The sequence below is a fragment of the Diadema antillarum genome, unplaced genomic scaffold, assembly GCF_040938485.1.
Source record: "Diadema antillarum isolate AM-2024a unplaced genomic scaffold, OU_Dant_1.0 seq00000462_RagTag, whole genome shotgun sequence".
NCBI classification, from domain to species: domain Eukaryota; kingdom Metazoa; phylum Echinodermata; class Echinoidea; order Diadematoida; family Diadematidae; genus Diadema; species Diadema antillarum.
Window position 1 is genome coordinate 1,253,129 of NW_027271433.1, and position 14,007 is coordinate 1,267,135.

At 37.7% G+C, this 14,007-nt stretch overlaps 1 protein-coding gene across 1 annotated transcript in view; it reads right to left on the reverse strand.

The window, feature by feature from the left end:
• LOC139733163 (uncharacterized) overlaps window positions 1-14,007 on the reverse strand; it is a 71,069-nt gene that overhangs the window by 42,917 nt on the left and 14,145 nt on the right. The window contains exon 2 of the mRNA XM_071644002.1: window positions 653-732. Coding sequence (XP_071500103.1) covers window positions 653-732 — 80 coding nt within the window. The remainder of the gene's footprint in view (window positions 1-652; window positions 733-14,007) is intronic.

Consider the following 14,007-nt stretch of genomic DNA (forward strand, 5'->3'; position numbering starts at 1 on the left):
AGAGAGAGAGAAATTCTGTTGAAGTTGGTATAGAGAGTCATTTGGGAAATGGACAGTGAAAAAGTTTTTGATTTTCAGCATTCAATTCAACAAAAGACATCAGACAACAGTCAAGCAAAGTTAAACTGGAAGGTAACACAATTATGATGATTGGTTAAACAGAACTTTTTACCCACTGATCTTTATCTTTCGTAGGGAGATCAGTGATTTCTACCCATACATACTGAGTATGTACTAGTATGCATGCTGAAAATCGCCTTATTTCCCAATATAGAAACCTTTGGTTAAGTCATCAATGCCAGCTGCGCGGCATGCCTCGCCCTGGACCAGAAACTAGAGCACGCACTTTAGTGCACGTATGAAAACCTAAAAAAAATATGCCACTTGAACTCCAAAGTTCATTGACAATACCTGCCAAAATATCAAAAATCCTTCATAAAATCCATAAAAATTCCCAGATCACTGCCAAAATTTAATTGTCTGTTACTTGTGTCATTCTCAATCTTTTCTGTAAGTTTCATCCAAATCCATTTACTACTTTTTGAGTTATTTTGCACATGGACAAACAAACCAACAAACCAACACCGATGAAAACATAACCTCCTCCCTTAGGCGGAGGTAATTACCCATAAAAGTAAATGCTTATTCTTACCACTGAATCATTTGTCTTGCTATTCCTCCATGCCTCTTGCCTCAGCTTCTCAATATCAAGTGGTCCATTACTTGTTTGGGCTGCATGGTACAAAAACAAACAAACAAACAAACAAATGGAGGGGTCAACAAACTTAACATGAGAACATTGAGTTTGAATGTTTCAATACCCACTATCCAAATGCATTTGAAAACGCCTTTCGGATCGCATTTCTCTCGTTGTTGCATTTTTCATGCTCTGTCGTGAGTCGATTGGGAGGCCTTGTTACTGCACAGCTCCCTTGCGCAGTTTGACCCGAGGAGCAGAGATGTGGAGTTGGCAGTGGTTGGCATGGGCAGGTCCAAGCTATCATCATGTTTCAAAACAACTTTGCGTTTATCAACTCTACAGAAATGCGTTTCCGGCTCAAACACATTTTTTGGGGGGCATTTCAGAAATGTGTTTCTAACCCCATCAACAGCTTTGTGTTTATCAAATGCCCAAAACTCCCCGAAAGTTTTTTGGAAACCTTAATTCCACACTAGAAGTGAGTTGATAAATGCAAACACTGATTTTTTTTTCTGTAATGAGCAATTTCTGATGTGAACTTGAACTTGCCTTTGAAGACATATTCAATCTGATGCACATCTGCAAATCAATATACCAAATATGATGACCTGAATTCAAGTACATTATGCATGACAATTCAAAAGGAAAACCAGAAAAGAAATTTAGTTTGAAAGACACATACAGTCCTCTTCTTCCCAAATATGCAAATCCAAAGATGAGCCATCCCTTCTGACAAGGTACCCCTACATACATCATGTTGCCATGGAGACATACGCATATATATATATATATATATATATATATATATATATATATATATGCTTTGTATCACGTAATATTTTCTGGTTCATGACTGATTAATCTTCTAAGATTCTGTGAAAAATTAATGCTAAAACACAAAATTATGCTGCTTGGATTAATAAAGTGATTCACATCAAATATGGTACATGCCCTCTGTTTTACAATAAAAAGAGTGAACCTTGAGAACACAAATGTTTTTAAAAAAAGAAAAAGAGAAGATCTTTGCCTCTTCTTTTTTTCTTTCTTTTTTTCGGTCCAAGTCATGTGGCAGCTGCTTGTATCCCACAGAGCTTGCTAAAATCTTCTGGCAGGAAATTTGGATCTCCCACTTAATCAGCAAAGAGGCGCGATGAAAAATTTACTTCTCTTAAAACTTCTAGAAGACTATCCTCGCTGACTTCCTTATTTCTTTTCTTTCAACCATTGGTCAGGGGAAATGTTATGTCGTAATGGTTATTGTCAAGGGGCCACTGAACATCTTTAATGTGTGTATGGAAGGGGGGGGGGAGGAGCAACTGACAGTGCCCATAGAGGTTCCATCTTAGAAGAAACATCCTCCCCCTTAATCTGCAGAGAAGCTCATCAAATGCTCTCCACAATAACTGAATGACTCTGAAACTACTTAAACTGAAACTCACTACATTGCCTTTCACTTATTTGGGTTATAGAATGTGTGTTGTGAGAAGAAATTGTATATCTATGTGGTTACCACTGTTGAGCCACGGAATACAAAGAGTTTGTTCGCAAAAACCGATAAGTCCATTTTTGAAGATTTTGAAGCACGGTCTCTGTCATAAAGAACAAAATAATACATTCTAAATGATATATTGGTCACTACATATACGGGTACATTTTTGAAGTTATGATCAAAAGAAGCAACAATTTTCTTATTATTCTCTTTATTTTTCTTGACCTTTAATCGCAAATATCTTTATTTGGCAAATATGGACTTATCTGTTTTTGTTTCCATATATATATATATATATATATATATATATATATATATATATATATATATATATATAAATATATATTGTTTTGGTTTTGTTTGTTTTGTTTTGTTTTTTGGTGGTTTTTTTTTTTTTTTTTTTGGGGGGGGGGGGACCAGCAAAGAGGGTATTTTTCTGCTGCTAGTATAGGATTAAGGGACAAAATTCTGAGCATACCCCCTCCGAAGATAGATCTGTGAATATATAAATGAATAGATGAATAAGAAGAACAATGAAAAATACACTTTGGGGGTTTTAGTGGGTACATTGTATGTATTTTTACTACCATTTATTTCTCCTTTCTGTTAAGGCAAAATTGTGCAAATTGCACATGAAGAAAAGACATAAATTTGTTCAAGGTTGTCAGAAGAATGGAATAGCTACGGAAGCATCCTAATTAGAAAGGGCAATGGGATAATAGCATCCGACAAAATCTCGGCCAGTGGTCTATACACAGACTCAAGGTAAAGGCCGGGGGGGGGGGGGGGGGGGGGGGAGGGGGCAGTCATCTGCGATCAAGATTAATGTCACACATTCTCACGAACCGCTGGAATCCTTTAACCTTAAATCAGCTTCCTCTCGGAGATTTGACACATGTTCCACTGGATTCCCCGGACTTCTTCATCTCCAGGTCATGTGACCCATTTGGACATATCACAGATAGCAAGAAATATTCGGTGATGAGTAATTCCAACTTGGGACAACTGTTCAACAGTTCCTTTTTTCTTCTTCTTTTTTGATCGTTTCTAATTTTCAATCGTATAGAGTGGGTATTACTTGACTTTTGTTATTCATTTCTTTTTTTTTTTAATATTTGCTGAAGACAGAAATTAAACAGAAGGATCAATTAAGCTGTCATTTGAAAGTTGCTATGATAAAAAGATATCTAGGTCCTGGTAAATATGATTATTCCTATGATGCAATCATAATGTTTGTCTTCATTTTTTTTTGTAATTCTTTTTTCTTTAAAGCTAGCATTCCCTTTTATTTCTTTTATTCTAGGCTTAACCCTTTTTTCTCTGAGCACAATCATTAGTTTCACTGCTGCTGATCTTCAAAGTAGCGGAAAGGGAAGATGGAGTACTTATGCCCTTCTTGCTCTCAAAAAAGTGTTTATCAGTCAGATCCCACACAAACTGCAAATCTCAAGGATCACAGAGAATTAACAGTTTAAAGGTCAAACTATTCAAAATTATGATTTCAGACTTCAAAGCATGACACTTCAAACACACTACAGACTGAAGATGGTATCAAGGAAAATGCAAACGTTGACTAAAACAACTGACACATGCACATTATGATACCAAAGTTCATAAAGAAAAAGAGAGAATTACATGGATCTTTCATTACAGACTTTGCCACAAGCCTGCTAGTGCAGCTAATTTGCTAAATTGGTTTAGACGGATTATCACATCACCTGCAGTGAAATATGGAATCATAAAGTATATGTTGTTGCGATAGGATACCATTTATCATTGCTGTCAACGCATGAAAATCCCCCCCTCTGGAACGAGAGTTAAGGTACTCTCAGTCTATTAAGGAGAGAAAAAATTGTACCGCCCTCCCTCCTCTTCGCTCATTTTATCTCTCTCATTCCTCTGTCTGTCCGTCTGTCCGTCTGTCTCTCCCTCTTTACTGTAATTTATACACCATGTATTTTGTGAGTCTAATTTTTCTTGAATCGGGACTTCCCGACAATTTCGTGAGTGGTTACATTCGCGATTGTGGAGTATATGATTGAGCAGTACTGAATAGAAAAATGTATGTATGCACGTCACATTCATATCGGGATGCAAGTTACTAATGTTTTTGTGTGTTCTTAAATTCCCAAATTGCGTCCAACTCATGAAATTCACGAAAACAAAAACCTCATGAAATATTCTGCATACATACTGTAAAACATGATATGTAGATTCGCATCATGAAATTTTCGCGAATTGGAGCCAACAGCCTTTTTCGTGGCATGGAATTTTCACGAATTGCCACTGGCGCTCAATGCATATAGTGAAAAATAAGAACTTTCGCGTGCATCTTAATTTCGTGAGTCTTGGGGCTCGCAAAATTCACGAAATTAAAATGCATGCCAACATTCCTCATTTTTCAGTACACATGTTGTATCTCTCTATAAGTCTGTCTGTTTCTCTTTCTGTCTATCTATCTATCTTTCTTTCTTTCTTTCTTTTTAGGTGATCCGAGTATCCTCTCGGATCACCTATTGCATCTGTACGGATTCTTTCTTCTTCTTCTTCTTCTTCTTCTTTCTTTATTTCTCCCCAAAAGTTGTGCAGAGGTTAGCTCAGAAAGTGCTATGTCTATCAAGTTCAAACTTGTACCATGTATGTATCGTGTCCCAAAGACGGCAATCGAACTAAAATCAAAGTGATCAGTCGACCGTGACGTCACTATGACGTCATTATATGAAAACACATTCTCAATCATATCTCATTAATGGAATGAAGTTTTTCAATGAAATTTACGTCACATATATTTCAAGTTATGCGCATTTTACTCATATTCTCAAAATTTACATTTTCTCTTGATACGTGCGCGTACGCGCGCGTTGAAATATTTGTATGCTCAAATCGAGCTCAATTTTTTTTTGCACACGTTTCAGACCATTTGGAGCATTTTTTGAAAAATTGAAAAAATCGGACGGACGCGTACGCGCGCGCGCATATACGCACGCACAGCTCATATGCAATAGAAATTTTCAGTTTTTTCACACGGATCGCATGTCCAAAATGTCAAGGAATATTTCTATCAAGTTTCAAGTCGATCTGACTCAATATGACGTCATACGGGCCCGTCAAATTCAAAATTCCGCGCGTGCGTCAATGGGGATACACAGTGCAACTATGCCAAAAAACCGCCAATTTTAAATCGGATTTTACTCGTCAGGATGGACGGTGATCCCCCATTTTCTTGTAATATTCTAAAAGCTGATGAGTTGTACATGTCATTTCATGGGTTGGCGATACTGAAAAAATGATTAAAAGATATCACATTTCTTAATAAAGTAAACAAAGTAAATTTTCAAAATGACGTCATCAAATTTCAAATTCACTCGAGCGTATCTCACTTAAATTTCGCCAATTTTCACCCAGATTTCAGTATGTTGTAGCTTATGAAATGTTCTTTCATTAATGTAAAAACAACATTTTGATTGGATAACGTCATCACCTCGTAAAAATGGATTGAAAGTATCCTTGTAAAATTTGACCAGTTTACGTGTTATCTCTATGGGAGAGCAGTTTTTCTGGCAGTGAAAATTGACATGACTATCTTTTTCGAGCACTAGCTCACTTATGCTTCGGTGAATTTTTGCCAGATTTTAGTATGTTGTAGCTGAGACTTTGAGCTATCGTAAATGTGCCCTCCATTTTTTCATACGACGTCGGCATCACGTCGAAAAACTTGGTTGAAAAATTGCATGTGGCTTCGATGCAGCGTCATTTTGCTTAATACACAGGGCCTATGGAGCATGAAATAGGTCATTGCATAGCGCATCCGACTCGTAATCCTAAGGTCCCTGGTTCGATGCTCACCCCTGCCAGTTTTTTTTTTATTTTTTTTTAACACTTTTTTTCTTCTTTTTCTTTAGTTAGTCTGAATCTCCTTTCCTAACTTTATCTTTTTCTGATTTTTTCATGCTTCTCCTTCAAATTTCTATAAAAATAACATAATTTTTTCTTTATTTTTCTTTCTTTCTACTACTTTCTGTGCAATAGATGAACAATAACAATGGCTATTAATCCCATATTTTGCACATGTTTTGTTCATGTCACGTATATTATTTCATAAAATAACAATTACTTGATCGGACACCATCTTGGGTATGTAAATTAGGGTCAAAGGTCATAAATGTTCCATCCTGTATCTTGGTGAATACATGTCCTATCTCTCCCTTACAAGAATCATTTCACAAAATAACGACTTTTTGCTCAGATGCCATCATGTCTGTGCAAAGTGGGGTCAAAGGTCATATATTCTTCTTTCTGTATCTCCATTATGACGTGTTATCTCTATGGGAGTGCAGTTTTTCTGCAAATGAAATTTGACATGACTGTCTTTTTCGAGCACTAGCTCACTTATGCTTCGGTGAATTGCTCCCAGATCTTAATATGTTGTAGCTGAGACTTTGGGCTATCGTATTTTACCCTTCGTTTTTTCATACGATGTCGGGATCACGTTAAAAAACTTGGTTGAAATTAAAGCTTATCTTCAATGTATTGAGATATGTCTTTTCTTTCTGCAACTTTCTTTGCAATAACTCAAGAAAAACAGCGTCTATCACCCTCAAAGTTTGCACATGTTTAGTTCATGTCACGTACATTATTTCATAAAATAACAACTTCTTAGTCAGACACCATCTTGGGTATGTAAATTAGGGTCAAAGGTCATAAATGTTTCATTCTGTATCTTGGTGAATACATGTCCTATCTCTTCCATATTTTGCACACGCAAAGACCATGTTACAAGAATCATTTTACAAAATAACCACTTTTTGCTTAGATGCCATCCTGGCTGTGCAAAGTGGGGTCAATGGTCAAATATACTTCATTCTGTATCTTCGTTACAGTGTATACGGAATTTGGTACCAAAGATGGCAGGTCTGACTCGCTTTTGTAAATGAGATTCCAAATATCACACGGCGAATGTCCCTAAACACACATGAAACCTGTATGGTCATGCCTAAATTATGTATTTGTTGCTGAATCTTCGTTATCTAGTGTATACAGAATTTGGTACCAAAGATGACAGATATGACTCCCTTTTTTAAATGAGAATCCAAACATCACACGGCCAATGTCTCTAAACACAGATGAAACCTGTATGGTCATGCCTATTGCGATCAGACCTCGAATCATTGATTAAAAAAAAATCGGATCACCTTAATTTGTCAGTAATGACAAATTACAATCTCTAGTTTTCTTTCTTTCTTTCTCCCAAGTCTCTGTCTCTCATTTTCCTTCTACTTCTTTCCTACAGTTCATTACAGTATCTTTTCACTCCCTTTCTCTAGGTGTATCAGTCCCTGATTTCTTCTCTTTCTCTCTCTTTTATTGGTTTGTCATTCTCTCTATCACTCTCCATCTCTCTTTTTCATCCATTGCCAAGTCTGTTTTACCTATTTTTATCTTTCTTTCTCTCTAAGTTTGGCTCCCTCTTTCTTTCTTTCTTTTTTCCATTTTTGTCTATCTCTCATTCTTTCTATATCCCTCCCTCAGTCTGTTCATCTCTCCTCCAGTGTGTCTCACTCCTTCCTGTCAGTATTGGTAGAGATGAGAATTGGGCTTTTAAGTTTTTGTGAGATACCAAGAAAATACTTACACTACAGAGCATACCATTTTAAGAGGAATTCAAAGTTTACTTGATGAAAATCAGGTTTGGAATGACTGAAACATCCAAAAACAGAGTAAAACAAAGCGATCGTAATAAAGTGTGGGCCCCACACTTTATTAGAATCGCTCTTTTTTTGGATATCTCAGCCATTTCAAAACCAATTTTCATCAAATAAATGTTGAATTCCTCATAGAATTACATACTCTTTCATATTTCATAAGAGGTTTCTCATTATCTAATCAAAAAAAAGTTAGAAACCTGAAGTTAGGTCTCAACCAAAACTGTACGATCCCTTTAATCTTTATTCTTCCCTCAGCCTGTATGTCTCTCTTTCTTTCTCCCTTTCATACTCTCACTGCTGTTTGTCTTTTTGTTCTTTTGTTCTTTTTTTTCTTTATTCCTCTCTCTGCATTTCTGTTTCTCACTGACACTCCCTTTCTGTCTCTTTTTCATTCTCTCTCTCCTTCTTTCTCTGTTTGTTTCTCCCCTAAAGGAGTTATTTCTTTCTTCCACTCGTTGATGTGAGTAACCTGTAATAAAAACAAAAAATTTTCCTTTACACAGTGAGTGGAGAAAAATGATTACTGTAGTGGGCTTCTTGAAGACCCTATACTAGGACAAATCAGAGTCAGCTTATTTTCTGTACCAAATGTTTACAGTTTTCGCTGTTGTTGTCAATAGTTCTCCTGATCTTCAAATCTGTTGGTCTTTCAGAACAGATCTTGCTGCTGAAAATGATGTACTTTATATGCGATACCTGCAGTAGCATGGAGGAAACTAATGGGTCCCAACACCACACTGACTCATCCCTACAAGGGGTGGGCAAGGCCCATCACAGAGAAAGAAGTGTCAGTTCAGGATGTGCTCCTTTCAATCCTGCTCCACCACTCCCCATTAAATAATTAACCCTTTGCTTGCTATTAATCAGATTATGCAAAATGTCACATCAGCTTCCTTTTTCTCGAGCATACAAAGACTTAAAGATTGGTCATTAAACGCTGAAACAATATTTTAAGACGTTAAGTGTCACTAGTGCATGGGTATTTACAAATGCACTTTTCTCGAATAAATCCTACAGACTATGGGACCCTGCACCTCAAAACAAACAAAAAGTCGCCAGACATGAATTTTTAGTTAAGACCATATTCTGAAAGAGCAGACTTTAAGCCTTAAAATGATGTATAACTCAAATCAAATGGACTCTCCTAACCTATCTAAATATTAGAAAGAAAGCACAAACTCAGGAAATATGTGAACTGAGAAAAGAGGCTCTGAAGTACAGTGTCTATTCAAGCACTTAATCTTTACCAAACCGTGCTGGCTGTGCGATGAATGGGACAAAAAACAGGAAGTAAACCACCAGAGTAACAACAATGAAGGGATTATCAAATTAAACTGAAATTAAGCATACCACCATTAACACATTCTGTCCATACTTAATGCTAACTTTCAAAGCAGTAGCACTATCCTTTTAAAAGTTATTAGAGTTGAAAGTGAAGAGTGTGGACAAGTTTTTTACTCTAAAGACACACCTAATCACACTATTCTACCAAAAATGTTCGAGATAAACTGCTAAATAAACACACTTTCCTGCCCGTTTTATGATACCAAATTTTAGCATAATGTAAAAGAAGACCCGCTCTTTCAGAAAATATGAAAAAGTCAAGTTCGGCTAGGTTGACCCATTTCACTTATTTTCAGTCCTCACGCAAAATCAGTGTGTGTGACTTTATGTTCGTTTTGAGGTGCACGGTCACATATACAGAAAAATATCATGCTGCATCTCAAAGGGTCAAAGCTCCAATTTTGTGATTTTTCTCTCATATTTCCTGGAATTGTATATCTGTATTCTATGAGTCACTTTACTCAGGCAAGAGTTCTGAAACTTTCTTTCACCATGATGTCTAGCTGCACTTAGAAACTGAAACTCCGTGGCATGAAGTTAAAGTGTTTCTAAACAGACATACCTGATACCTGACACTGACGAAAAAAAAAAGAGAAGAAGATAATTCTAAGTGGCAACCTTGGTCAAGTAGTTTTCATTACAATGCCATCCTAGGATTAAAATGTTCTTCCAGGCCAGTCACATATTCTATCATTACAAGTTCTGATGAGGTATACTTTTCATGACTTTGATTTTGAACACCAGTATACCCCTTGCACATTGCCTCTGGTTAAAAAAGATAAATATCTTATGATAACATAGAATCCTATAGAAACTTAATTCCAAATTATGAATAACTGTCAATTTGCAAACTCATGTACTGTTGCATCACAACTATGCGATGTGCAGAATCAGTTCAGCTTCCCCTAGGAATACATTGATGAAATGTTGATTGGGATTTTTTTTCTTTGAAAGGGAAGTGAAACAAAGCAAAATATTGCAATCTTAACAAACAACACCATATTCATTCTTATCTGAAAATATCTTACAAGAGACTGTTAAATTTTAACATGTTAGGAGATAATCTTCATTACCAGAAATATTGATGTATTGCAGTATGAAATAGCCATGCTGTGGACCCACAGCTGGTTTGAATAACTGTCTAAACAATTAATTATTTCCATGCCAAAAGCTCAACAGTAGGAAGTACATCAAGAAAAAATGAGATATCAGTATACATGGCGTGTCTGGATGAGTTTCATTTGATTACTAGTATAGAGGAAATTTGAGTAGATAGATATCAGTGTGAATATGCCTCTCATTACAACAGGATATGCAGTGGGAACAGGCTTTTCCTCACACAAACTCATCGAGGAAATGTGGTCAGCATCAAATAACCTTAAAAGGGTATTTAGTATGGTCATTATATCAAATGTGAAAGTTTGATTGACATGCATATTTCATAATTAGTTTTGATCAGTATTAGCTATATGACACTATTATACATATTAATTTTAATAGTGGGATTTTGGTAGGTCAATCATATATGCATTTTCAAACGCTTGTCCTTTAAATAACACTCTACAGTATCTTCAGGGGTGATTCTCTGAAACCATGCATATTGAGAGAAAGTTTTCTGATATAATTCCTTTTCAAAAGTTCTGCCACAGGAAGAAAAAAATAGACATTCTTTTTTTTTTCTTTTTTTTTTGGGGGGGGGGGGCACGAATAGGAGAATGCCATGGCCATGTGTTGAAATAATGAAGAAAACTCTTCAATAAAGCACAGGTATTCTAATTACAAGAGCATTGGGGGAACTATATCTGTATATCATTCTGAGATGCAGGATCACACAGTGAATGGAATGTGAGTTTCCTCAAAATCAATCTCTTGTTTTTTAACATACATGATATGTGAAGACAAAGAATTTTGTTCTTTGACATTCGATACAAAAGATGCACACTGTAGTGGCCTATAGGTGCAAGCAGTGACGGTAAGAATGACACAGCAACTTCTAATCTAGATACTGGTGAGCCTTTTTTTTTGGGGGGGGGTGGGTGGTGGGGAAAATCTGTATGTACATCAACAGGGGGAAGTGTGCAACTTTCCCTCTCTCCTATGCCACACTGATTTATCATTTTGTGATTCTGAATATATGTTTTATACAATCATACTTGATAATGTAGCACTCAACAGCCACTCATTGAAAAATTGACATGCAGTCTTTCTTGGCAGTTGGCCACTGTAACCAGGATGGTTGCCAAACTGAGTAAATACTTGCAAAAAAAAGGCACATGCATGCCTGTTTCCCACATGTGTATGAATGCAAAAGGGCATAATACAGTGCTAACTACTGCACCTCGGGGGAAGTCAGACAGGGGTTAAAAAAAAAAATCCATGTAACTGGTGCATCAGCATAATCATTGAACCCACTAATCTTCATAGTTCTTGCACGGTCACTTACTGGGAATGAACTTAGAGCATAATTCCCTCATTGAATTCCTGCTGCTCAGTGTAGTACTCACACTCAATGAGCCAGGAAAGATTCTGAACAATATGCTGAAAATCAGTAACATATATCAGTTAGTACCAAGCGGGAGAGACAAAACACATCAGAATGTATTGAGGAGGTTGGAATGCTATTGAGGGGCTAATCGCTTTCCAGTCACAGCACTTTGTTTTTGAAGTATAAAATACACTTGTGACAAAGGTGTATGGATTTTGCTATCAGGTTGTGCACATCTGGTCATGTTAGATAAAAGAACTTGTTGAGATTTGTAATCATTAGGTAGATGGAAATATGCTTTTTAAGCTGACTTTACAACAGCATGCATTTCCCATAGACACCTGCCCAAGTATAATCGTGACTAGTCTTCAATGGGTAAACAACAAATCTGACTGTCATATCATACAATGTGGCATCACGGAAACTCAACAATGTTTTTACATCAAATTTTACATTACCTTCATCACCGTCGTCTCCATCTGAATCTGTGAAATCATCGCTGACATCATCGTCATCATCTCTAACAACACAATCCAATCCTTTACTCGTTTCCACCACTGAATGATCCTCTTTATTTTCTTCTTCCTCTCCTTCTTCCTCCTCCTCTTCCTCATCTACCTCCTCTTCTTCCAGATGCATTTCCTCTTTTTTCTCAACTTTCTTTGACTTCCTGGAGCGTCTCTTGCCACTGAATACCCTTTGGATCTCCTTGACGACCACCTCCTGTCCAAATGTTACTGTCTTCCGCTTCTCCCCCTCCTCCTCCTCATCCTCCCCCTTACTATTACCAACCCCTACCCCTCCAGCACTCTTGTCAAGCTTGTTATTGTTGCTGTTCATGAAGACACCCTTAAAGCTCCTGGCAAAGCTGCCATTCATCTTCTTGCTGCCAGCTGCTTTCCCTCTTGCAATCCCTCCACCGCTGCTGCTTCCTCCTCCTCCTCCTCCCCCTCCTCCTCCCCCTCCTACTCCCTTTTCATCACCACCACCACCACCTCCTTCTGTCTGGTCCTTCTCATCTTCAAGGTGAGGTTTCTTCTCCTCGCCATTGGTCATGACTCCATTCTTGTCACCAAGAGCCGTTTCCAGCTTGACATCAATGGCCTCCACCTTCCTCCTGAGTTCCACCATCTCAATCCTGGTCTTATCCAGCTTGTTGTTGATGTGCCACTTCATCTGCTCCAAGAATTCCTTCAGCTCTTCGTTGGAGACGGCTGATGATGAGACCGCCGCATTGGAAGAACTTTTCACAGACATCCTGGACTTTACAATGCTGCCGTCACTGGATTCTGTATCAGCGTTATTGTTGCGTGAAAGTTGCCCCATGTCGGGCAAGACTGCATATTCCGTGGAAGGCTTGGACATACAGAGTAAGTTCTCCATGTTGTGGCAGTCAAGTGCTATGACTACGGATAGAAATTTTCAATTATACAGTTAAAAACTTGTACACTGCGAATAGAGCTCTTACAAGTCTGATGGGCATCTTCCACACAGTTCGGAGAGAATCATTGCTGAACATTTATGAACAGTGGCATTCCTTCTGTTCCCATGTGAAACATTCATGTGCAACTCTCTCAAGGTTATCAAATGTCTTGAAGATGATTTGCATTCACTATACTCACTTGAAGATCTGGGTTGCCGAGGAAGAAATGCATCCAGGAATCAGAATCCAATGGGAGGTGTAAGCCACCCCCTTCTGAGGGCCGTGCGTCACTATCACTCACTCATAGGTCAGAGAATTAGCGCGGAGCTCCAGGAATCTCTGTCGTAGTCTGTATCACCTTGTACCCTGATTACATCTCATCTGGCACAAAATGGCTTGACAGCATCCTCTCCTAGAAAATCCTGCCTAAGTCAAAAGAGTTAGAATGCCACAGATGTGTACCTCGATGTCTGAATGATTAGAACATTTTCCCGGCGACATGCATTCCTCATTTATTCAGAAATGATGGAAATCGTTCAAAGTCTTATAATCACCATAATGCATGCCACGCATCCAGAGCAGATCAATCGCGGGGTGGGCTACATGTCAATGATACCCAAAAGGCAAGACCGGATTTGTGAGGGCAGAATGGATCGCTGCAGTTCCAACCACTTTTCTTGAGTTCACAGATGACAGAAGTTGGGAAATCAGAGTTCAAGTAGATGCTATCACATTCTTGAGAACTTAACAAATATGGTCTTTCATCAAACTTGTCTGGACAATCTGGACAAACACACAATTGAAATGAGACTAGAGTGAAAAGGGACATGAGGGGTTCTTTCTCTGTCCTGTCTGGTCTTT